The sequence below is a fragment of the Leptinotarsa decemlineata genome, unplaced genomic scaffold (genome assembly GCF_025532065.1).
Source record: "Leptinotarsa decemlineata unplaced genomic scaffold, Ldec_3_MD MMD2_tig00026361_RagTag_RagTag, whole genome shotgun sequence".
NCBI classification, from domain to species: Eukaryota; Metazoa; Arthropoda; class Insecta; order Coleoptera; family Chrysomelidae; genus Leptinotarsa; species Leptinotarsa decemlineata.
This window is the reverse complement of record NW_027412704.1, coordinates 312,193-336,232: the sequence shown is the minus strand read 5'-3', so window position 1 is coordinate 336,232 and position 24,040 is coordinate 312,193. Positions and strand designations below refer to the sequence as shown.

The 24,040-nt window shown below is 34.1% G+C and overlaps 3 protein-coding genes across 4 annotated transcripts; 2 read left to right on the top strand and 1 right to left on the bottom strand.

Annotated features, from left to right (window-relative positions):
- Nucleotides 1-427: 427 nt before the first annotated feature.
- LOC111502985 (methylthioribose-1-phosphate isomerase) lies at nucleotides 428-10,486 on the bottom strand. Of its 2 annotated transcripts, XM_074185118.1 has the most exons (7): nucleotides 10,308-10,486; nucleotides 10,017-10,249; nucleotides 9,726-9,961; nucleotides 7,749-7,957; nucleotides 5,392-5,555; nucleotides 4,912-5,113; nucleotides 428-3,780 (listed from the first exon to the last, which is right to left on the bottom strand). In XM_074185118.1, the coding sequence occupies exons 2-7, from the start codon at nucleotides 10,146-10,148 to the stop codon at nucleotides 3,653-3,655; spliced, it is 1,071 nt and encodes a 356-aa protein (XP_074041219.1). In that variant the 5' UTR covers nucleotides 10,149-10,249; nucleotides 10,308-10,486; the 3' UTR covers nucleotides 428-3,652. The 2 variants fall into 2 exon arrangements, with proteins under 2 accessions (XP_074041219.1, XP_074041220.1); XM_074185119.1 differs by lacking the exon at nucleotides 10,308-10,486 and having other exon boundaries at nucleotides 10,017-10,301.
- A 1,330-nt stretch (nucleotides 10,487-11,816) lies between these two features.
- On the top strand, nucleotides 11,817-17,824 carry emei (transmembrane protein 161-like emei). Its single transcript, XM_023157323.2, has 9 exons — nucleotides 11,817-11,973; nucleotides 12,027-12,398; nucleotides 12,539-12,618; nucleotides 12,759-12,974; nucleotides 13,322-13,438; nucleotides 15,069-15,209; nucleotides 15,280-15,454; nucleotides 15,915-16,184; nucleotides 17,647-17,824. The coding sequence occupies exons 1-9, from the start codon at nucleotides 11,971-11,973 to the stop codon at nucleotides 17,764-17,766; spliced, it is 1,494 nt and encodes a 497-aa protein (XP_023013091.2). The 5' UTR covers nucleotides 11,817-11,970; the 3' UTR covers nucleotides 17,767-17,824.
- A 1,214-nt stretch (nucleotides 17,825-19,038) lies between these two features.
- Nucleotides 19,039-23,407, top strand: LOC111503161 (uncharacterized). Its single transcript, XM_023157430.2, has 5 exons — nucleotides 19,039-19,330; nucleotides 19,799-20,119; nucleotides 20,809-20,992; nucleotides 21,049-21,289; nucleotides 22,715-23,407. The coding sequence occupies exons 1-5, from the start codon at nucleotides 19,211-19,213 to the stop codon at nucleotides 23,136-23,138; spliced, it is 1,290 nt and encodes a 429-aa protein (XP_023013198.2). The 5' UTR covers nucleotides 19,039-19,210; the 3' UTR covers nucleotides 23,139-23,407.
- The last annotated feature ends 633 nt before the right edge of the window (nucleotides 23,408-24,040 follow it).

Sequence of the window (24,040 nt, the reverse complement as noted above, 5' to 3'; positions counted from 1 at the left end):
GAATCCTATCTGTCTACTTTTTCCATTGCTCTCCTCTTCAACACCCTCTTCTTCCGACCTAGATAACACATATGGACATTCTGTGGATATCCAGTGGACGTTCAATTCATGTACAAAGGATATATCATGGACGTTTGAGAGTATATACCTGGACCTCCATTAAATGATCGCACATTTTCTGGATATCCACAGGATATCCACAGAATATCTGGATGTCCACAGGATATCCATTCCAAGACCACTAAAGGATATCTATAGGATATTCGGTGTTGTCTGAAGATTCTCTCGGCAGTTCATTGATTTTTTGCGTCCTCCAATCACGTCTTTCTTTTTTCCCCCCAACTCCAATCTCCCTCCCTCAACATTTATTCCCCCTGGTTAACCTGATATAGTAGTTGCTTAATGTAAGCGAAATGAAACAAACAAGGCTTATAGAAAACTTTTTATGGTATATATAGGTTTACAGATGAATTCATCAAAGGCATCACATCCCCAAACTTAAAACTAAATGGAAAATTTTTGAACCAACTTTAAAAAATATCCGTTGTGGAATAGAACCAGTTCCACCTCTCCCACAAATATATTTATTGTGAAATAATCTATTCTTCTTTCAAAAAAAAAAACACGTTTAAAGAAGGGAGAGATATTGAAAAATTGAAAGAACGTACTAAGTGGCATTGATAAATGATCAATATAAAGACATTCTGGAAGACAGCATCGAATTCAGCATCGAATGAGTTGTGTCAAAGCTTTTCTCTCTCTCTCCTGAAATATATTCTGTGACTATTCTTGGAAACTGTATTCAAAAATTGTCACGTCGGTCCTTCGAGCCGGATCTGAAACAGTGATTAATGCCGGTTCGGATCCGGCTCGAAGGACCAATGTGACAATAAATTTTAGAGAGTTATTCGATACCTAGAAAATTGCTTTGACAGAGTTTTAACAGGCCAAGAAAGTTTACATTCATTCAATGAATTGTACACCAATCGCTTGGAGGAAAGGAAAATCAAACGAGCGCGGAGTTCTCCAAGGATCTCTCTTGGATCCAGTTTCGTTTTACACTGATGACGTCACAAGTCTCTATTCGGAAATATCTGATGAGCTGAAAGCAGAACTTTCGAATTTTCAGTCCAACATTCTAGAATTCCGTTGGTTCAAAAATTCCTCAAGGAAGATGGCACATAAATATCGCAATTTCGACAACAGATTCGTAACAAAAAAACTTGTCGGCAATGTTGCGTCATTCGAGAAATTCTCGGAAAATATAAACGGCAAATGGGCTTAACAGGTATGCTACAGTAAATGCTAAGACTGAAGAAAATTGTAAAAACCTTCCAAAAATATATATGAGCAGAGATTATACGCAGTTATAGGTATAAAAGCAAGGCTACCACCCGCGCTAGAATTGCCGCATCGATGAAACAAAATGGCTTCCTCGAAATATCTACGGCGAGTCATTAAGTAGTAAGTACATGTTCGTTAGTAACGAATTTCATTCAAAGTCCGACCTTGAGGGGAGAGATTATTCACCTCCGCCCTGTATATATTCAGAAAACTGCAAAACATTAAGCATGCTAGGCTCTTGAATGTCAAATTGGAAAGCAGATGAGATTCTAAAAATTCAATAGTTCTTTATGTATATATCAAAAAATCTGATAATATATCTCAATAATTGACAATTCAAACTGACAATAATTGACAATTCCAACTATCTTATAAAACACTTTGAACTGTCAATTAAATAAATCTCATTCGAAATAATAATTAACAATTCAATCTATCTCATCACACACTTTGAACTGTCAATTGAATAAATCGGATTTGAAATTGAAACAATAATTGACAATTCAAAATTACAACAATCAAACTGACAAGAATTGACAATTCAATCTATCTTATGAGACACTTTGAGCTGTCAATTAAATGAATCTGATTTGAAATTGAAACAATAATTGACAATTAAAAATGACAATCAAACTGACAAGAATTGACAATTCAATCTACCTTATAAGACACTTTGAGCTGTCAATTAAATGAATCTGATTTGAAATTGAAACAATAATTAACAATTCAAAATGACAATCAAACTGACAAGAATTGACAATTCAATCTATCTTTTAAGATTGTCAATTAAATGAATCTGATTTGAAATGGAAACAATAATTGATAATTTCCACTATCTTATAAAACACTTTGAGCTGTCAATTAAATAAACCTGATTCGAAATTGAAAAAATTATAGACAATTCAAACTAACAATGATTGACAATTCCAACTATCTTATAAAACAATTTTAACTGTCAATTAAATAAAGCTCATTCGAAATTGAACCGATAATTAACAATTCAAAATGACAACAATCAAACTGACAAGAATTGACAATTCAATCTATCTTATAAGACACTTTAAACTGTCAATTAAATACATCTGATTTGAAATTGAAACAATAATTGACAATTCAAACTGACAAGAATTGACAATTCAATCTATCTTATAAGACACTTTAAACTGTCAATTAAATACATCTGATTTGAAATTGAAACAATAATTGACAATTCCCACTGCCTTATAAAACACTATGAACTGTCAATTAAATAAATCCCATTCGAAATTGAAACAATAATCAACAATTCAAAATGACGACAAGAATTGACAATTCAATCTATCTTATAAGACACTTTGAGCTGTCATTTAAATAAATTTGATTCGAAATTGAAAAAAATCAGACAATTCAAACTATATTATAAGACACTTTGAACCGTCAATTGAATAAATCTAATTTGAAATCGAAATAATAATTGACAATTCAAACAGTGTTATGAGATACTTTTAATTGTCAATTATCTTTGATCTACAATTGAAACTGTCGATTATAAAAAAGAGAATATGTAACTCTTTAGCTCCTTCATGTAACTGACCTGCTAAAAGCAAAGTAGTGAAATTTTAAGTCAAAATATTGAAATCTGAGAATTTTGACTTGTTTTGAGCTATAAAGACGTGATTTCAACATTGTGATTAGAAATTTCACGTTTTAAGTTTAAATTTTGATTTCATGAGTTGAAATTTCAAATTTAAAGTCAAAATACTAAAATTTTGAGACTATCAAGTTTGAAGTAGAAATTATACAAGAAAAAATAATTAAAATGTATGATTGTTTAGAGCTTCCATAGTTTTGTGTTCTAATTACAAATCCATTCAAGCAAATTTTCAAATTTTCGAATTTCGAGTCGACATATTGAAATCTGAGAGTTTTGATTCAAATCTCGAACTTTTGAGCTAAAAAGACGTGATTTCAACTTTTTAATTAAAAATTTCACGTTTTGAGTTGAAATTTTAAAGTCAAAATTTTGAAATTTGGATACTACTGAATTCAAAGTTGAAAACTTCTGCAGTTTTCTCTGTGCTAATTATGAATCCATTCGAGCAAATCTTAAAGACAAACAACGATGGTGAACCAAATATTTTACGCGTTCAATAAAACATACATAACTCACAATGTTTGCTGTCTTAAAATACACCCTGTCAATCCAATAATTTCAAGTAGGAACTAGATAAATGTTGACTTTCAACGAGTGGTTTCCTTGCTTACCGCCTGCATTCTTTGATTTCAACAACACTAGCTTATAAAGTAAATCTCACTATGGGCGTTCATCTCACAGGCCGGTGATCTGAGCAAACTGTTGTTTCAACTGCTCAGGTCGAAAAATTCCTGTTTCCGTTATGATGCCGGCAATAAGGGCAGCCGGTGTTACGTCGAAGGCTGGGTTCCAGCAGGCGATACCTACAAAAAAATTGAAATTATTTTGTAACAGTCCTCGTTTGGAGTTCCAGCATTTCAACATTTACTTTTTGTTTTTCGGGTATCGATATTTTAAGCACAATACTAATTGATTTGAAATTTTGGTTTCATAAGTTGAAATTTCGAATTCAAAGTCAAAATACTAAAATTTCAAGTCAAAATATTGAAAATTGAGAATTTTTACTTCAATTTCGAAATTTTTACAAGTATAAAGATGTAATTTTAGCTTGGTATTTCGAAATTTCACGTTGGAAGTTAAAATTTTGATTCCATAAGTTGAAATTTCGAATTCAAAGTCAAAATACTAAAATTTCAAGTCAAAATATTGAAAATTGAGAATTTTTACTTGAATTTTGGAATATTAACAACTGTAAAAATGTAATTTTAACTTGGTAATTCGAAATTTCACGTTGGAAGTTGAAATTTCGAATTCAAAGTCAAAATACTAAAATTTCAAGTCGAAATATTGAAAATTGAGAATTTCTACTTGAATTTCGAAATTTTTACAACTATAAAGATGTAATTTCAACTTGATAATTCGAAATTTCACGTTGGAATTTGAAATTTTGATTTCATAAGTTGAAATTTCGAATTCAAAGTCAAAATACTAAAATTTCAAGTCGCAATATTGAAAATTGAGAATTACTACTTCAATTTCGAAATTTTTACAACTATAAAGATGTAATTTCAACTTGATAATTCGAAATTTTACGTTGGAAGTTGAAATTTTGAATTCAAAGTCAAAATACTGAAACTTCAAGTCGAAATATTGAAAATTGAGAATTTCTACTTCAATTTAGAAATTTTTACAACAAAAACTGACATTCCAAAACACAAACTGAAATATATTTTGAAATGGTGATAGACTAAAATTCTCAAAGATCTCATGACCACGTGATCAATTTTCTTCTCTTGTTATCCACTAAAAGTTGCCGCGAAAACGCCGCCATCTTGGATTTGCAAAAATAGCTGATACGCCGCCGTTTCCAAATCAAACTACCACTTGTGATACGTCTTTGAAAAGATAATTTCAAGTACTATACGAAAATGAAACGTTCCCTTCGAGATTCTTGATTCGCATCTACTTCCGACCAAATGAAAACAAAAACCCACCTTTGGCCGCAATCCTGTGCTCCCCGACATGGGTCATTTCTCTATCCGGACGTTCCTCGATGACGATATGATCCCCACTGGGGACTTTCATATCGATTGAAGTGAACGGTGCTGCTACGTAAAAAGGCACTCCGTGATATTTTGCAAGAACGGCGATCTGATATGTCCCAATCTTGTTGGCGGTATCTCCATTAGCAGCCACCTGAGAATCAAACAAGAGTGGTTCTGATTGAGAATAGTACAAAAATGGGTGAATATACAGGGTGTTCTGATTCATAGAAACACAGTTGAGTTTGCCATACTTTTGGAACCCCCTGTACACATAAAAATCTGTTAGTAGGCTGAAAAAACTAGTTAATTGATCTGAGCTTTTCCTTTTGAACTATTCAGTATAATAAATGTGACATAAAGGTGGGACATGAGGTCAACTGGAAGAAAAAAATCTTTGTATCTAGAGCTACTCTAGAATCGAAATCTTACCCTGTCGGCTCCAACCACGACAGCAGTGATGTTCCTATGCTTCATTAGGGCTGCTACCATACTATCTACAATCAGCGTAGCCGGAATTTTATCGTGAACAAGTTCATAAGCTGTTAGACGAGCTCCTTGATTGTAGGGCCTTGTTTCGGTACAATAGACGTGCTCTACAACAGAATTTGTTTTGTTTCAGTAACTGAATTACAGTAGGCTCAATAGGGGTTCATTATAGACTACTGGGAATTTTTAAAATTGCATTTCAGGAGTTCATGTTCAGCCGTCTGGGTTTCAAGAAAACCAAAGCACTTATATCCAGCCTCGTTCTAAAATTACCAAAACTAGTTACCAAACAAAATACAAAACCTACCGTTGGGTAAATTCAAACTTAATTCGCCGATCTCATTGTAACCCTCAATAAAAAGCTAGCTTCAGGTTGTTTTGCAGTGAGAATAACTAATAAGGATCTTGGTTTGTCTGCCGATAAATCGCCTTATTTCTCACTTACTGAGTCGCATTAAAGGTGTGGAATTCCTTTCTGGGGAGTATCTTGCAAATCTCAAATACAGACGGTGTATTTTTTTATATTTGATGGCAGTGTACATTTTTTTAATTGACTGTAAGCACTTTTGTGTATCAACTCAGATTAAATAGCTATCTTTATCATTGCACCTCCCTGTATAAGATATAACAAGATCATCACCTTAGTGTTTCCTAAATGACTCAATGAAAACAAAAACAGATAAAGGGTACAAGAGGCAAGTTATTTGTTTGGATGACCTCATACATTTGTTTACTTTAGAATTGAGAACTTCTGTTATTGACTTTGTTGTACTATGTCTGCATTTTCTTTGGTCTGTCATTCTAAATAAGCAGTCATTCTCTACAGTTGTTGTAATTTGATGACTTTTCAAATTTACTAACAGATATAGAATTTTATTTATCCATGAAGCTCCAAATATATGGATCTAATCAGTGGAAATTAGTTGAAAAACAAACATTTTGTGTTATGACTTGGAATGACATGGTTTTTACTTGAACTTGAGGAATATCAGCATTGGAATTCATAAAAACGTTTCATCATATGATGACAAGGCGGAAATCTAAGATTACCCTGTTGACGGAAGATAAAAATAAACTCCTTATACTGAACAAATAGCTATATAGAAATGGTCAATATGAGGGAACTTCCATTCAAAAAATTGTAAATCGCAAATTGTCTGGCAATGGACCCCAAAAAAATTGTGGTTGTATAATTTGGTGGCAACAGACCCCCAAAAAATATGGGTCCATAATTTGCTGGCAATGAGCCCCAAAAAATTGTAGGTCCATAATTTGCTGACAATAAAACCCCAAAAAAATGCATAATTTGCTGGCAAGGGACCCAAAAAATATATAGTTTTATAATTTGCTGGTAATGAACCAAAAAAAATTATAGTTTTATAATTTGCTGGCAATGGACCCAAAAAATTGTAAATCTCAAATGTTCTGGCAATGGACCCAAAAAAATGCATTATACTGCTGGCAATGGACCCCAAAAAAATTGTATAATTTGCTGGCAATGGACGAAAAAAAGTGTAGGTCCATAATTTGCTGACAATGAACCTAAAAAAATTGTGGTTTTATAATTTGCTGGCAACGAACCCAAAAAAATTATAAGTCTATAATTTACTGACAATAAAACCCCAAAAATTGTATAATTTGCTGGCAAGGGACCAAAAAAAATTCTAGTTTTATAATTTGCTGGTAATGAAACCCAAAAAATTGGAAATCTCAAATTTTCTGGCAATGGACCCAAAAAATGCATTATACTTCTGGCAATGGACCCAAAAAAAAATGTATAATTTGCTGGCAATGACGAAAAAAAAGTGAAGGCCCATAATTTGCTGAAAATGAACCCAAAAAGTTGTGGTTTTATAATTTGCTGGCAATGAACCCAAAAAAATTGTAAATCCATAATTTGCTGACAATAAAACACCAAAAAATTGTATATTTTCCTGGCTAGGGACCCAAAAAAATTCCAGTTTTATAATTTGCTGGCAATGGACCCAAAAAATTGTATATCTCTAATTTTCTGGCAATGGACCCAAAAAATGCATTATACTGCTGGCAATGGACCCCAAAAAAATTGTATAATTTGCTGGCAATGGACGAAAAAAAAGTGTAGGTCCATAATTTGTTTCAAATACCTATTTTCAATTTGGTTTCTTGGTGAGTTTCGTATATAAATCTGTTTTTCTCTCAACTAATGTTTCATACTTTCGAGTTTATCTCCATCAGATGGCCGGAAATCTTCAATTCCCAAACATATATATCACAAAGAACACACAAAAAATACCGACATTAAAAAAAGCAAAACTCACCCAATCTCTTCATGTCATATAAAGTTCGAATAACACCCAAGGCAGTGCCATAATTCGCAGTTGCTAAAGACCCAGTGTTGCAATGGGTTAGTATTCTAACTAGACTATCACCTGAAACAGTCGATAATATTTCCTTGGCACCGTTATCACCAATGGCTTTATTATCCGCAATGTCTTTCGCCAACATGTCTTCTATAGTTTGTAGGAACCTGGAATTCCCAATTTCCCAATAAGTGACGAAGGTTGCTTTTCCAACAATCAAATGTATTTTATTGGTCCACAATTACATGAGCCTTGATGAAATATTATCTCTGTATAGTGTGTAGGTAAAAATAACATAAAACTAATGAAATAACTCAAGATGAGTGAACGTAAAAAGAATGAATGTAACAGACAAGTTCATCAAGTAAAACTGTGAGATCAGTACAAAAATGTAACATACAAAATATGTAAAGCACAATTTCCATGGGATGTTCTATTTCATCAAGAAAAATTATGCCTTGTTGCCTGTTTTCTTTTAATATTTTATTGGAAATCGTGTAGTAATGATTGTTATTTTTATACATTGTATGTACAAGTGTTCAGTACAAAACGAAACCTTGTTTTTATGTCCCTATTTCTTCCATCCATCTGGTTTGATTTTTTGCAAACTGTGAACCCAAATCAACCAGTGGCGTAGTTGTTTTGATTTTTTTATAACAACTTGACGGCTATATGGTGCAAATGTAATGAGAACATAACTTCTAGTGACGAAAACTTGTAAATTAGCATGTGAATCATGCGAAGGTCATATGCGCATACAGCTATGGACTGTATAGACTATGACCAGAGACCTATGGACTGTAGATCAATAGATCTCTGGTTAGGATCCGGCCCGAAGGACCAATGTGTAAATTCTTGCAAACTTTATCCAGTTTGTTCTTCTGCTGAAATTATAGAGGAATTATTGAATAAGTTTTAGCCTTATACCATCAGTTGTATATTACACACATGAAAATCTTGAAAGCTTGGAAACAATAATCCAAGTGGGGGAGAAGGTTCTTCTAAGGTTTTTATAAATTTAGATACTAATTTCGACTGGGATCTCTTTTGATTGAATGCCATACAAAAAATGCGACAAGAAAAAAGGAAAAATTTTCTGTAAGGCTTATATAGAAGTTACTTTTAACTACCCAAAACAACTACTTCCATATAAACACTGAATTACGTTAAAGGAAATAATATACTTTCAAAACAACTGGTTTCAAATGAATATTGAATTATAAGAAAATTACGTTTTTGTATCCACTTTGTACTCAAAACTTTCGTTATGGATTGAATCAAATATCATTCAAAGGATCGCTACACAATATAATAAATGAAAGAGTTATGTAACTATGAATGATATCTGATTCACTTCGATAATCTATCCTGAAATGTACTATGTGACAATTCTTTGAAAATGTATTCAACAATTGTAACATCGGTTCTCCAAGCCGGATCTGACCCAACCACCTATGGACTGTAGATCCATAAGTCTCTGTTTAGGATCCGGCTCGAAGGACCAATGTTACAATTCTTGCAACCTTTAAGTATTATTTCAAGAGCTTCTTCAAGTTTTTATCCCACATGTTATTACGTACAAAGTTTTTTAGCAATGAAGTAAAACATGGCATTCAAAAAAATAATGAAAGGTATGAGAATTGGTGAAAATCTTTACAAACGCCTCAAAGGTATTTATATGTAAAAGTGTGACAGCTAAGCACATCTGAAATGCTTACAATGTCATATAACTAATAATTATAAAGAGTGAATTTTCATCGATGTTGACAGATATCAATTACTGAAGATTATTGATGGAAAGAGAGAAAAGCAAAAGGCCTGAAATACTGCCCTGTGGCACACCTGACGTTGTGACGAACTGGTCACATCAAGAGTTATTTAATAGACTGTACTCTGTCAGAGACTTCAACATATAACATGAATGCATCTACTTACTTTGTTTTCATGTCATCAAGACTGACATTGGGATCTTTGCTGAGCTCATTAGCCAGATCGATCAGGTCTTCGGCAGCAATTTTCATGTTAACAGCTGTCGGTCTGGACGAAACCAAGTAGTTCAGCTTTCCTTCGATTTCCTGACGCATCTGTTTCTTGCTCTCGTACTTTTCGTTGCGGATTTCCACGGCCAAACTGAGGCAGCCCACGATGGCGATCGCCGGGGCCCCCCTGACCTTAGAAACGAAGGAAAAGTTACGTTTCGGAAGTCAAAGCATGGAAACGACTCACTTGCATCTTATTTATGACCTTCCAACCATCTTCGACGCCCTTCACCTGTATGTACTTGGACTGAGCGGGCAACAGCAACTGATCCAGTATTTCCAAGGAATTATTTTCGTATTTGATAGCCCTCAACGACATTTTTAACCTCACTTGAGTTTCCACGTTCCGCCGATATTTCGTGAATTCCAGCTTATTCAGATAAGTCACATCTTATCTTAATTGCACACTTGGTTGTTGTTCTACGGATTAAATAAACGCTGAATTGACTAATTAAAATGAAAATATTGGATCTCTTACAGCCGGTAAAGGATGATCGCTATTTGAAAACTGTCACTTTTTGGCTGCCGTCAAGGAATGTTGATTGCTTTCACAGGTATCATTCATCAAAGTTTATTTAAAACTATTCAGGTGTCCAGTACGGTAAAAAATTAGGAGTTCGATGTAACGACGTCCAGAACCGTAAAATTTGGTTTTCAAGGAGAAAAGTTGATAGACTTCGTGTAAATCGACCTTAATTTTAAGCGAAGAACTAGGTAGATTGGTGATTGGTGGATTATACTCAATTGTCAATCAATCCACCAATCAAAAATCTACTCACTCAATTGAACCAGTTCCGATTATACACGACAAAAGGATGGCTCAGTTCCTGGTCAGTCAAATACCCAATCTTTGGTGCTATTAATTAGCATATTTGAAAATTCGTGTTTTTTAAAAGAACTCCTGTGTTTGAAAAAATAATTCAACCCATTTTTATTGAAACTTTGAATAGTTTCCAATGACGTATGTAAAAAAGTTGCAAATGATCATCCAAAGCATTCTTAGGATGATTTGGTTTTGGATATCTACTTTTCCATCATTATACACAATATTATGGGAATCTTCCAAAGGAAATGTGTTGAAATATGTTCTATAAATCCATAATTCAAACGACTCGCAATGAAGTTCAAATATTTCTACTTCTTTGCGGCATTTGTAGCAGCTATTTCACTTATGAAATTTTTGCGAAATTCAAGCAAGCATATCTGCAGCTTTACAATGAATATCCAGAATAAAATTCTCAGTGACATGGGTGACCATTGGTGGAATGGAATAGGGTGAAAATAATCACGCAATGAACCATATGCCAGAAAGAGGGAATAAACTCAAATTATCAGAATATACTCTTATATCACTATAGTGATATATGTATATCAAAGCACTATTCATTTGGAAGAGATCGTACTTGGCTATCCATCTTGAAGAAAGATAGAGAGTGGCAGAATGGGGCAACATACTGATATGAGAGGACACCTTGTATATGTGTTTGTTATAAACATATTAAATTTTTTAGTGACCTTTCTGAGGGTTTTCACCTTTTATAATCTGAAAAAATAACTAAAAATAGTACAGATATAGAGAAAGAAAACTGTTTATAGCTTACTTTAATAAGTTACTGTGTGAATTTGAGTATTTGTCACTAATGAAAACGTACTATGAGAAAAGAGGTAATAAAGTGTACATATACTTATCTCATAATTTTGGAGACCCAAATTTGTCTCCGCTTTCTCAGTAACTTATGGGGGTTAACTGGAGAGTTTGTTTATACATCTGTATACAGTTTTCCATTAAAATTATCATTCATGTATAGTCACCTTCCATTATCCCAACATGAATTGAAAATAAATGTTTGCCTATTTTTATTTTTCATGAGTTGAACATAATTTTTGAACTGAAAACTCCAACTGGTGGGAAACATACTTTCCATTTCTTGAGGTTAAGGTGCATACAAAGTCATCCATACAACGTCACAACAGTTTTCTCAATAGAGTTAGAAAACTGAGCTAACCTTTCGACGTGTCATACTCACTTTAAGGTTAGATCAATTTTAAAATTAGTTACTGGATTCTATAAATACAGCTACTTACAAAAGCCATGAGTTTTAAGAGATAATTAGCAATTTGTCTGCCTATTTCGGGTCGCTATGGTGAGCATACCAGACATAGAAGTCAATTGAGCTCTAATTTGTGTTATTTTTAGGCTCTTCTAGGGGCGCAATTGGTCATAACTCTCGTTATGATCAGTGTGATTCAGAAGCTGGGCCCCCATTTCTCATTAGCCAGATGGTTCCTGTGTTCCACAGGCCTCGTTCGATACCTTTACCCCACCGATAGCGAACTGAGGCAACTGGCAAACATTCCCAAAGACAAATCGAAAGGGAAAAAGAACTCCAAGACGCAAGCAAATGGAAAGAGTACGGTTGAGACGTTTCACATTCCCCGTTCGTTGGATATCAAGTTGGATAATGTTAAAATAACAAGTTTAGATGTTATTCATTTGCGATATTATTTGGAGTATCAGTGGCTGGTTGATTTTTCTGTGTACGCGTTAATTGTATACGTGACGACAGAGGTTTGTATGTGGGGCCTGCAAATGTTAAATATTCGGTTTATGTGTCCACTTATGATTTATACTATATGTAGTAATTTGTAGCTAAAACGATAATTAACACTGCAAATTAATCATTTTTCAAACGAGTTTTTAATTTACAGCTTTATCAGAGCTGGTTTCCATTGAAAGGTGAAATCAATTTGAGCATGATATGGTCCTTGTTGGTGATACTTTTTGCCATGTATCCTTTTTACGGAAACTGCTGTGTACCTTCAGTACATTAAACAGGTGTTAAAACAGCCTTGTGGCAACACTGTAGCGCCAGAAAGCATTACGTATATATTTCCAAATCAAAATATTACGTCCTTAACGATTTCTCAGGAAACTGCTTCTTAGCTTGACGCTCCAGTATTTCAAAGGTGAAGAATCGGTAGGAGAAAGGTCGACTTGTATCGTTATGGGATTTATTTATTTACTGATAGCGATGATGGTGATGATTGTGGACGAAAAGAACCTTGAGGTAGGACTCGAGAGTGCTTACACCAGTTTCAACCAAAGTGCAGCCTCCTTCCTCGAAAAGCAAGGGTTATCTTCCACGTGAGTTACGGAATATGGAATATTAGGAACAGTTTAGGAAAATAGTTTTACGTACAATGGAAGTAATGATAAAGATGAATAAATAATATTGGAGTTTGATTCAATTATGAATTATACAAAAATAATACATTTCATTTCATTTTGAAGTGTCATTATTTGTCTCTTCTTCAATTCATCCAATCACTAACTCAGAAAGATGCAAATCACAGATTATTTTTAAAATATCATCTCAGTTTTTTTTTATATTCAAAATCAACTGTTCCGATTAATTTTATCATGGGAAAAAATCATTTGTTTCCAATTGTGGCTCAAAGAAAGTCGCAACAATTCATACCATTTACTTTCAGCGGACCAGCATCGAAAATCGTTTTAAAATTCTTCATAGCGGTTTGGTGTGGCATTTTAGGAGCTCTGTTCACTTTCCCGGGTCTGAGGATGGCAAAAATGCATTGGGATTTGCTGAGGTAGGTGAACTGCTCTTCTGAACTATAAACTAATTTATATGATCGTACAAAGATCTTTTCAAAAACTTGAGTTCGCCTGTTTATGAAATTGCTGAACCAAACAGATTGAAGCTTTCTCAATCTCACAATTGAGTTTCAGTGCTTTTAACTCACATGATTTTATAGAGGGAGTTGAGGATATGATAAAATTTAAATTATTTTTTATAAAACCCTGAATTTTAACTTTTCTGGATGAAACTTAGGCTTCCAATTTCAAACAAGGAATTTCTGCTATAAAATCTGAATTCCTACATTTACTTTTATTTTCAATCGATACTTCAAACTTTTAATTTCGAAATTAAAATCCCACTTGAAATTTCCACTTTATAAGGGTTTGAAATGTATCAAAAACATTCTTATTTTAAACTTGGGGTGTTCCCTTCGAAATCGAAATTTCTAGTTTCAATTACGAATTCCAATTTCAAATTCGAAATTTCTATAGAGGTTTCAGAGATGTCATTTTCAAAATCAAAATTTGGTGTTTATCAGTAGGGATGTTACAAATTTACTTTGTTTACTTCTGTGTTTTAAAGTTGAAATCATGAGTTTCAAGTCCGAAATTCTGGATTTAAACGGGATAATTCAAGTTCTGGGTCAGAATTCCAAGTTTTGGGTCGGAATTTGAAGTCCTGGGTCAGAATTTCAAGTTATGGGTTAGAATTTCAAGTCCTGGGTCAGAATTCCAAGTCCTGGGTCAGAATTTCAAGTTCTGAGTCAAAATTTAAAGTTCTTTGTCAGAATTGCAAGTTATGGGTTGAAATTTCAAGTCTTGGGTCAGAATTTCAAGTTCTCGGTTAGAATTTCAAGTTATGGTTCGGAATTTCAAGTCCTGTATCAGAATTTTAAGTTCTGAGTCAAAATTTCAAGTTCTCGGTTAAAATTTCAAGTTCTGGATTAAAAATTCCAAGTTTTGGGTCAGAATTTCAAGTAATGGGTCAGAATTTCAAGTCCTGTATCAAGTTCTCGGTCAGAATTTCAAGTTCTGGATTAAAAATTCCAATTTTTGGGTCAGAATTTCAAGTTATGGGTTAGAATTTCAAGTACTGGATCAGAATGTCAAGTTCTGGATTAAAAATTCCAAGTTCTGGGTCAGAATTTCAAGTAATGGGTCATAATTTCAAGTCCTGGATCAGAATTTCAAGTTCTGAGTAAAAAATTTCAAATCCTCGATCAGAATTTCAAGTTCTGGATTAAAAATTCCAAGTTCTGGGTCAGAATTTCAAGTCCTGGATGAGAATTTCAAGTTCTGAGTAAAAAATTTCAAGTCCTTGATCAGAATTTCAAGTTCTGGATAAAAAATTCCGAGGCCTGGATCAGTATTTCAAGTTATGGGTTAGAATTTCAAGTCCTGGGTCAGAATTTCAAGTCCTGGGTCAGAATTTCAAGTTCTGAGTCAAAATTTCAAGTTCTCGGTCAGAATTTCAAGTTATGGGTAAGAAGTTCAAGTTCTGGACCAGAATTCCAACTTTCAATTCAGAATTGTGAGGGATTAGTTCAAATACCAACTTATATAAAGTGGAAATTCGGAATTTGAACTGTAATTATTGAGTTTCAATTGAAAATTGAAGTATTCAAGAGTTCTATTTTCCAGATATTTCAGAGAGAATAAGACTAAACAATTACTTTTGAATGCAACTTTCGCTCTTCCATTCATCCTGGTGCTTCTCTGGATCAAACCGATTTCAAGGGATTATTTGACTGTCAGAATTTTTTCTGGCAGATCTGAACCGCTGTGAGTATACTAATAATGTGATTCAATGCGTCTAATTTTTTTTAGTCAATTGTTCTCCTTTGTGTTGCAGACTAACAGAGAGAACATTCGAATCGATTCGTCTGATTGCAATAGTCGCGACAATGTTTCTCAAAATGATTTTGATGCCGTGGTACTTGCAAGCATATCTTGATATGGCGTATCATCGGTTGGAGAAACAAAAAAAGGAGGCTGGTAGAATAACGAATATTGAATTGCAAAAGCAGGTATAATATAACTTTTTTTACCGTTTGCTTTCGCATATGCTCCATAGAAACATTGATCTGAGCCATTCATAGCTTTTCCTCTAGCGTATTGAATAAATCGAGAGAGTTTAGACTTTGGAAAAATAAAGAGAACTATGTGCATCCATAAAATTGGCTGTCAATCTTGTATGTTTCTTCTTTGACTTCAATAATCTTAGATCTTGGAAAGTGAACCTGTGTGAGACATAAATTTCTATTGAGACGAATTAGGAGGGTTGCAAGGCTCTATTCTGAGACCCCTGTTTCATGGCATTGATTTTTGGAAGAAATCTACAATTGAAACTTGATTCAACCTTGAATTTGAATAACCCCATAAGTGAAAACCAAAAAACTTATTCCAGATCTATTGTGAAACATACCGAATTCAAAAAAAGTCTGAATACAAACAAATACCTTCTTTCAACCCCTATTTTTTTTATAGATAGCATCGGTATTTTACTATCTCTGCGTAGTAACGTTGCAATACGTAGCGCCCGTTGTCATTTGCTTCTACATGACGTTGATGTACAAAACTCTCGGAGAATTCAGCTGGGGCGACTTTGTTTTTGCGAATACTGTCAATGACGACGAATGTCCCTTGAGTGCCGGGGATACTAGACCTATTTTGGAGCCATTCGCCGATTCTGAAGAAGCACAAACCATTACTCAAACTGCAGCTGAATTTCATTTTACTTTCGAGAGTCTAAAAATGGTGAGTATATGTGTTTAGGAGATTAAATAACTTTCGAACCGAGCAAGATATCAGGGTCAGACAAAATGTACTTGAAAGAGTACACCATGAGCTCTGGAGTGAACAGTGGTTGTGTAACGTATCCTCAGAGATATCTGAGGGTGTCATATCAGGTAATGCAGCAGGCCATTCCTAGGGATCACGGTTACCTATACAAGGTGTGTTCATGAAATAAGGTGTAGGTGTTGCATACGGTGATTGTAGTCTGAATCAGAAAAATGTTTACAAGCAGTTCAAGCTTCTCACAGAAGGTCGTGAAGATGTGACGACTATCGCCTTGGACGCTCCAGCACATCAGCAACCAATGAAAATGTTGACAAAGTGAATAAAATTGTCATATTTGTTGAAAACTCTTCCGGGTTCGACAGTTTTCAAAGCCGGAAGACAGGCAAACGTGTTACTTCAGAAGGGCCTACTAGATCACCTTACATGATGCTTCTAGATGTTTTTGATTGAATACGTGACATCCAAAGTGTACGATACACAACGGCAATTCATTTCAGAAATCGTGGGTAGAAGAATAGGTGCTTGCGACGATATAGCCTCAGGAACATTTCGTAGAGTTGGAAAAAATTTGTAAACATACTTGATTATTGTCGGAGAGTAAATCTTGAATGTTCAAGGAATGTATGTTAAAAATGATACTTTCTTCTTCAAAGTGTCAGCAACGACAAACTTTATTCAAATTGAAATTATTCATTTGTACAAAAACAAGTTTGATAAAGAGAACTATCTTTTTATTTGAAAGACACTCCTTTTTTGATATCTAGATGGCGCTACCAGTATTGATACAATTTTCAACAACGTAAACTTGAATTTTCATTGGAATCGACTGCAGTGAGCTTTTAATAATTTCTTTTGGAAACATATTTATAGTTTGTTGGCAGATTCTTAAAACGACTATAAAATCGCTAATTACTCAGGAACTGATTGGATAGAGAATTGAAATACCTTTCAAAGGAGTAATCATAACACAATCTTTCCGTTGGTGGCGCCATCTCGACGACGATTGATGCAACACCATTGGCTTATCAAAAAGTACTAAAAATGCTACTTTTTTACGTAAATTTTGTCTGACCTTGATATCTACTCCCGTTCAAAAGTTGAGAAGGGGGGAATATTTATTCTCACTGTAGAAGAATCCTTGATATTTTTTCGTTCAGTATCTGTTATCTGTTGTTGCATCAATTTTTTTCCCGCTATTTTCTCAACCCTTCTGGCATCAGTCGGTCAATGTTCTTCATCTAAAAAATAATGTGTGTGTTCTCTAATAGAAAACCGCAAAAGGACATCACACAAATATTTTTCAAAACCATTTTTGTTTTGTTTGCCTTCTCAAAAATATAGCGAGTACTTTCATACGAAGTTTTGTCTAAGTTTTGAATCATCAAGACAATATATTTACTATACATTTTTTTTTCAGATTTTCACAAAAGACGTCTATAGAGGCCTCTTCGGTTTTTCAACGTGGTGGTGTTGTTTTTTGTACTTCGCTGCAACTTCGTTTGGACTGATATATCAATCGTATTTTTCTGTTTTATAATAAAATGCAATGAATCTCTTATTGTTCTGAGTGTTCTGATAAAAAGTTTCAAATCGCAGGACTATTTGTTCAACATCTGTATATTAACCACATAATATCCCTGATACATAAGGTCTGTTGAAAAAGTTTAGTAATGCCTCATTTTTTTCAAAAAATACATTACTGCTTGATCTATTCGCCGGCAGATGGCGCTGTACGGAACTCTAGACATTATTGCTGGATCTATTCGCAGGCAGATGGCGCTGTGCGTAACCTAATTGATAAGTTGTTCAAAAGAAAATCAAAATGAAAAATAGATTTCAAGAATTATAAGTGTTACAACTAAAACGATCACCAGTATTTTTTTCAAAGTGAATATGAGGGCAATTGCCAAATAAATAGGTTGAATACTTTGTCGATTTGTGAAATATTATCTGTATAGCTTTATTGAAAAGTAAAATAAAATTGTTATATTGAGTCTTCATTGATGTTTTTTGCAATGATGCAATGTTCTTCCTGTTTCTCTCGACTCCCTAGATAGCCAAAATTATCAAATATGTACTTCTCAAATAGAAGAAATCTCAGAAGTCATTCATAGCTTGGAAATGAAGTACACATAAAGCTTTATTTGAGGTGAGGTTAAATTTCCTGCATATGATGTGAATTTATTATAATTTTCATTTCTTCCCTTTTATTTTCGCGTACAATATACCAAATATTCTAAGAAATCAGTAAAAACGTTAAATTAATGTTTTATTACATTTTTCAATTATCATTAACAAACGAACAAACCTGCTAAACGAACAAACCTGCTAAACGAACAAACCCGCTAAAGGCCGGTTTGGAAAGTGTCATCGTCTTCATGCGACATCTGTTAAACATATTGGAACTATTGTAACAAGTTGTGCATTTTTCAAAGGATCTGCCTTGGGTCAGTTGCCTGTACCTTATTGTTGTTATTTAGTTGTTGAGCTTGATTTATATAACTAGCGGTTGTTTTTCGAAATGCCAGTGCTGAGTTTCTCAAGCATAGTTTTCATCAATGTTGTTGTACAGTCTGTATTTGCGCTGATACTATATATTAAGTAAGAATAATTCATTTTTTATTGGTAATGTAAGCAGAACGTTACAGAAAAATGAAAACGATTTTGATCTAAAATTAAATATGTTTCAATCTCTTTGAAAACACATATTTTGATCTGTCTTGTGGAGTGTACATTTAGTGCTCAGCCAATCAGGGCTCAGTTAGATGTTGACAAAAAACTCTGAATTAACTGTCACACGGGCTCAGCGTTAGCCGAAGTCATAACCACACTTTTTCGGAAGTTTTCGTTTTCAGCGGTTGGGGTTGCGAAGCGATCCATTAATATACTAAAGTAGATTTCAAAACATTCATCGGAAACTATAAAAATATTCAGTAATTAAGTATACACTTGATTACAGGCTTGTTAAATAGGAGAAATAAATGGATGAGGCTAAATTACATGGGAAAATGTTCTGCAGGTTATGTTTGATATCAACTAATGATTATCAGCCTTTGGAAGGTGTACTTCATGATATGTTAGAGGCGATATTGATGAATACGGTGAGTTTCAACACAAAAGACAGAGGAGGTGTCATTTATATTCATTGCTATTGTCATTTTTCCATAAATCCAACAATAGTATGTTTTATCCAATAACTGTTCAACAGAGATCATTTTTGTTGGGTAATTCAGTTAGATGTTAAATATTATTTGTGATTTACATATTCTTTTTTTTGACAAACTAATTTTTATTATCACTATCTTCTGTACTTTCAATCATTCATTCAATAAGCTTTGACCTGTTATGTACTTTTATCTATGTTTACTCAACATAAAACATGGTTCAACATCTTATTTATCTTAATGTAGTCAAATTGTTGAATCAAGTAGACGTTTAAATGATATGAACTGGGGAGTTTCTCAAGGAATAGTTCTTGGTCCACTAATATTTCTTCTTATATAAATGACCTTTTATAAAAGATAAGTTCAGTAATTTGATATGTTTCATATGTCTCTGATGTTTTTTAGTGTTTGCGAGCTACCGAGAACCCAATTATTTGCAGTACCTGCGAACAGAAAATCCAGAAAGCCTTTCAATTCAAATCCACCTGCGTTAATACGGAAGTAACCCTAACGCACTTTACCCCTCCCCAACAAGACTCCAAAGTAGACCTGAAGATGGTGTATTGGATAGAAAAAGGCACTTGTGAATTAACTCAGTACGAGGAGGATCTCAAAATATGTCGGATTTGCGTGGATCTTATAAAAAATAATGAGTACGCATCACTTTTAGATACTGTGGAATTCAATGAGTTGGAAGACATGTTTAAAATATATATTCCGGAACTGGTGAGTGATTTTCAGTGTAGTTTGAATTGAACTATCCGGTTTCTGGATAGATTACAAAATACAGTATCCCAAACTTCCCAAATAATCTTAATTTTATATTTGGAATCTGTGCGTGGACGTTCTTTTTTTTATCTATAGTATTGCCTATACTATAGCATCGTAATAAAAGTATCTAATGACAAAATTGGAACCAGAGGCATCATAGTTTGGGCTCAGGAAGTTCAACTCAGCTACCAAGCAGAGCACATGAATACGGCAAGTGCAATATTGGCGAAACGTCGTGACAGTATCAAAGACGAATGGATGAACACCCAGGATACCATATACACACACACACACACACTTATACAGATACATAGTTGGGTACCATTCCGATGATTCACAATTTGAGTTCAATTTACGAGCTACCGGTAGACAGTTGTTTCGGAAGAACTGATTAGATCACTATTCTATATGTTTAGCTATATGTTAAGCAATGTTAAGTTTAGAGTGTTTATGTTGTGTATTTATATATGTGTTGATCTGTCCATCAACTGAAATAATACATTGTTTCACTATCCATGTCAATAGTTGGACTGCTGATAAAGCTACCAGTTCAACTGATAAAGCTACCGTTTGGCAAAACGTGTCTCAAATAAAATTTATTGCGAAAATTCTATTAGTGTTAGTGCATTTATATATTGTTTCAGACTTTGAACCTAACTGAAAATCCCCTAATTTGTGAAAAATGTATAGAAAACTTCAGGACCTTCTCCGCTTTCATATCGACTTCTCTAGATACAGAAACTAAAATAAAGAGCTATTGCGAGGAAAAGAAAACTGAAGACGATGATCAAGTTGACTTGGAAAAAATTGTACCCTCTGCAAATACAGGTAGTATGCTTTGATAAGCCCCCTTTCAGTCGTTATCTTCGATTCTTCTCTTTCAGTTGTTCAAAAACCCGAAGATAAAAAAGATTTCAATATAATGAAGTTGTTCAAAAACGAAAACCTCCTCTGCGACTTGTACGGAGACAGTGATATGGAACTGAATGATCACTTGAATGGCGTCGAGGAAAATGAAAGGAAAATAATGAAGCTGATAATAGAAGAAGATGTTGATTCATTTTATAAGGACAGACCAGATTTCGATGGGCATGATGTCGATTGCGAAGAAACTGATGTTGAAATGTGAGTATTGTTTAATGATTCTTAGAAGGAAATTAATCGTTGAATGAATGAAAGTTGTTCAAGGACCCATTTCAGTGTTTACAGTACTAGAGGCCATCAGTAGTTCATTTGAACCATATGTATTTTTTTCTCAGTTGGCTACTCTGTGTATTTAATGTCATTGTCAGTTGTCACAAATTGGACATTATAAACATCAACGACATATGACAACTGACACTCATGGCATATACACAGAGTAGCCAACACAGAAAAAATATATGCTTCAAACAAAATCTTTATTGTTGTGGATGATAAAATCAGTACAATGAAAACAAATTTTAAAAGCGAATAAAACTCCTAAAAGGACCTACAAACATCAACGATATATGACAGCTGACATTAATGACAAATACACAGACTAGCTAACATAGAAGAAAATACATGTGCTCCAAAAAAACCTTATTGATGATGAAATCAATACAGTAAAAATGACTTTCAAAGAGCAAATAAAACAAAAAAAAAATGGACTTATAAACAAACATCAACGACATATGACAGCTGACACTAATGACAAATACACAGACTAGCTAACATAGAAGAAAATACATGTGCTCCAAAAAAACCTTATTGATGATGAAATCAATACAGTAAAAACGACTTTCAAAGAGCAAATAAAACAAAAAAATGGACTTATGAACATCAACGACATATGACAGCTGACACTGATGCCATAACCACAGAGTAGCCAACTCAGAAAAAATACATGTGCTCCAAACAAAATCCTTATTGATGTAGATGATGAAATAAGTACAATGAAAACGACTTTCAAACAGCAAATAAAACTCAAAAATGCCTTTATGAACATCACAGCTGATACTGATGACTTGAACACGGAGTAGCCAACTCAGAAAAAAATACATTTGATCCAAATAAAATCCTTATTCATGTGGATGATGAAATAAGTACAATGAAGAGGGATTTTAAACAGGGAATTAAACTCAAAAATGGGTTCATAAACATCAAGGACATTGACGGCTGACACTAATAACAAATGCACAATCTTGCCAACATAGAAAAAGTGTATCTAAATATGTTGTCTGAATCCAGATACAAATATTTCTGATAAAAAGCAGTGGTTTTTAAGCCCTTTTTGAAACACAAAAATCAATTGAAATTAATCTCTAGAGCGTACTTCCCAGTAAGCCATTCCATGTCAAATATGCAATCTGTATGTATTTTATGAAAAACTATTACAGCTCATAACTTCCTACCAATGTGACTTATGGGGTTCCTCAGGGCTCGGTACTGGGTCCATTAATATTCTTGATCTACTTCAATGACTTACCTGCTGCAGTGCCAAGCACTTAAGGACCAACCTTTACTTTCACCATCACATTCTTCTTTCTGACAATTACTTCACAATGACCATCCGAATTTATTCTTCAGCTTCAACCCGTTTCCGAAGCTATCGTCCACCTGGGACCTGTCGAGTTCTTTCGAGGACAGTCCCAAACACGACCAGATCCCCGAGTTGGAATCTCCGCAGCCTTCAAGCAGCGAAGAAAACTCCCTCTCTCCGGAACCGACCTTCAAAAAATGCCTCGACTGTCGCCTCAGGAGCCCCGAAAAGAACGGCAGGTGCTTTGGGTGCGAGGAGAAGAACTACGACTCGGAAGACAGCAAAGAAGAGTGGAAGAAAGAGTACCCCAGCCTGAACTCTACGAAAATCTCGTCTACCAAGAAAGCGAAAAAGGAGGGACGCAAGTGCCGCAAGGTGTATGGCGTCGAGTACAAGGGTTTGTGGTGCACTCAGTGCCGCTGGAAAAAAGCCTGCACCAGATTCTCCAATCGGTCGGTGACGAGACGATGAAGTTCGATGTTTGTGGAGGGAAATTAATCTGTGATGATGCAAGTCGTTTCTTTGACTGGACGCTCGTGCGAGTGACGTCGGAAACATCCATTTGTGGTACTTTAGATGTAACAGTAGGCTACTATTTGATAGGGTGTATATAAGTAGTTTTAGGCGACGTGTCGGTTAGTTTTCGTTTTTAGTAATCAAATTGGCATCGTCTTGAGTTTTGAATTCGCTTCGTGACGAAAGGAACAGCAACAAAATATTCGTTTTTCAAAGTGTATATTTTTGGAGCACTCTGTATACAATATCGCTTTTTAGAAGCTTTGCAATTATGTATTTGACACTTCAGAGTCATTTATATGAATACCATTCCATCATCTGAGTTGCAGCTGTTTTCCACTTAGCTTAATTGGGACCTACAACTTGTAATTACAACTTTTTTAAATCCCAATTAAAATTATATCTCTTAATTGGTACCCACAACTTGTAATTACGACTTTTTCAAATTCTTATTTCAATTATATCTCTTAATTGGAATCCACAACTTATATTTACAACTTCTTTAAATCTTATTATAATTCTATCTCTTAATTGGGATCTACAACTTGTAATTACGACTTTTAAAAATCCCAATTGAAATTATATCTCTTAATTGGGACCCACAACTTGTAATTATAACTTTTTCAAATCCTAATTACAATTATATCTCTTAATTGGAATCCACAACTTATATTTACAACTTCTTTAAATCTTATTATAATTCTATCTCTTAATTGGGATCTACAACTTGTAATTACGACTTTTAAAAATCCCAATTGAAATTATATCTCTTAATTGGGACCCACAACTTGTAATTATAACTTTTTCAAATCATAATTACAATTATATCTCTTAATTAGGGGACCTGATTAACGAAA

Coding starts and splice junctions, on each gene's coding strand:
- LOC111502985 (XM_074185118.1), bottom strand. CDS start 10,148: ATGTCGTTGAGGGCTATCAAATACGAAAATAATTCCTTGGAAATACTG. Junction 9,962..10,016: donor AGGTCATAAATAAGATGCAA/GTGAGTCGTTTC, acceptor TTCGTTTCTAAG/GTCAGGGGGGCCCCGGCGAT. Junction 5,556..7,748: donor ATATGACATGAAGAGATTGG/GTGAGTTTTGCT, acceptor ATTCTGTTGTAG/AGCACGTCTATTGTACCGAA.
- emei (XM_023157323.2), top strand. Junction 15,210..15,279: donor TCTGGCAGATCTGAACCGCT/GTGAGTATACTA, acceptor TTTGTGTTGCAG/ACTAACAGAGAGAACATTCG. Junction 15,455..15,914: donor ATATTGAATTGCAAAAGCAG/GTATAATATAAC, acceptor TTTTTTTTATAG/ATAGCATCGGTATTTTACTA.
- LOC111503161 (XM_023157430.2), top strand. CDS start 19,211: ATGGATGAGGCTAAATTACATGGGAAAATGTTCTGCAGGTTATGTTTG. Junction 19,331..19,798: donor AGGCGATATTGATGAATACG/GTGAGTTTCAAC, acceptor GATGTTTTTTAG/TGTTTGCGAGCTACCGAGAA. Junction 20,993..21,048: donor TGTACCCTCTGCAAATACAG/GTAGTATGCTTT, acceptor CTTCTCTTTCAG/TTGTTCAAAAACCCGAAGAT.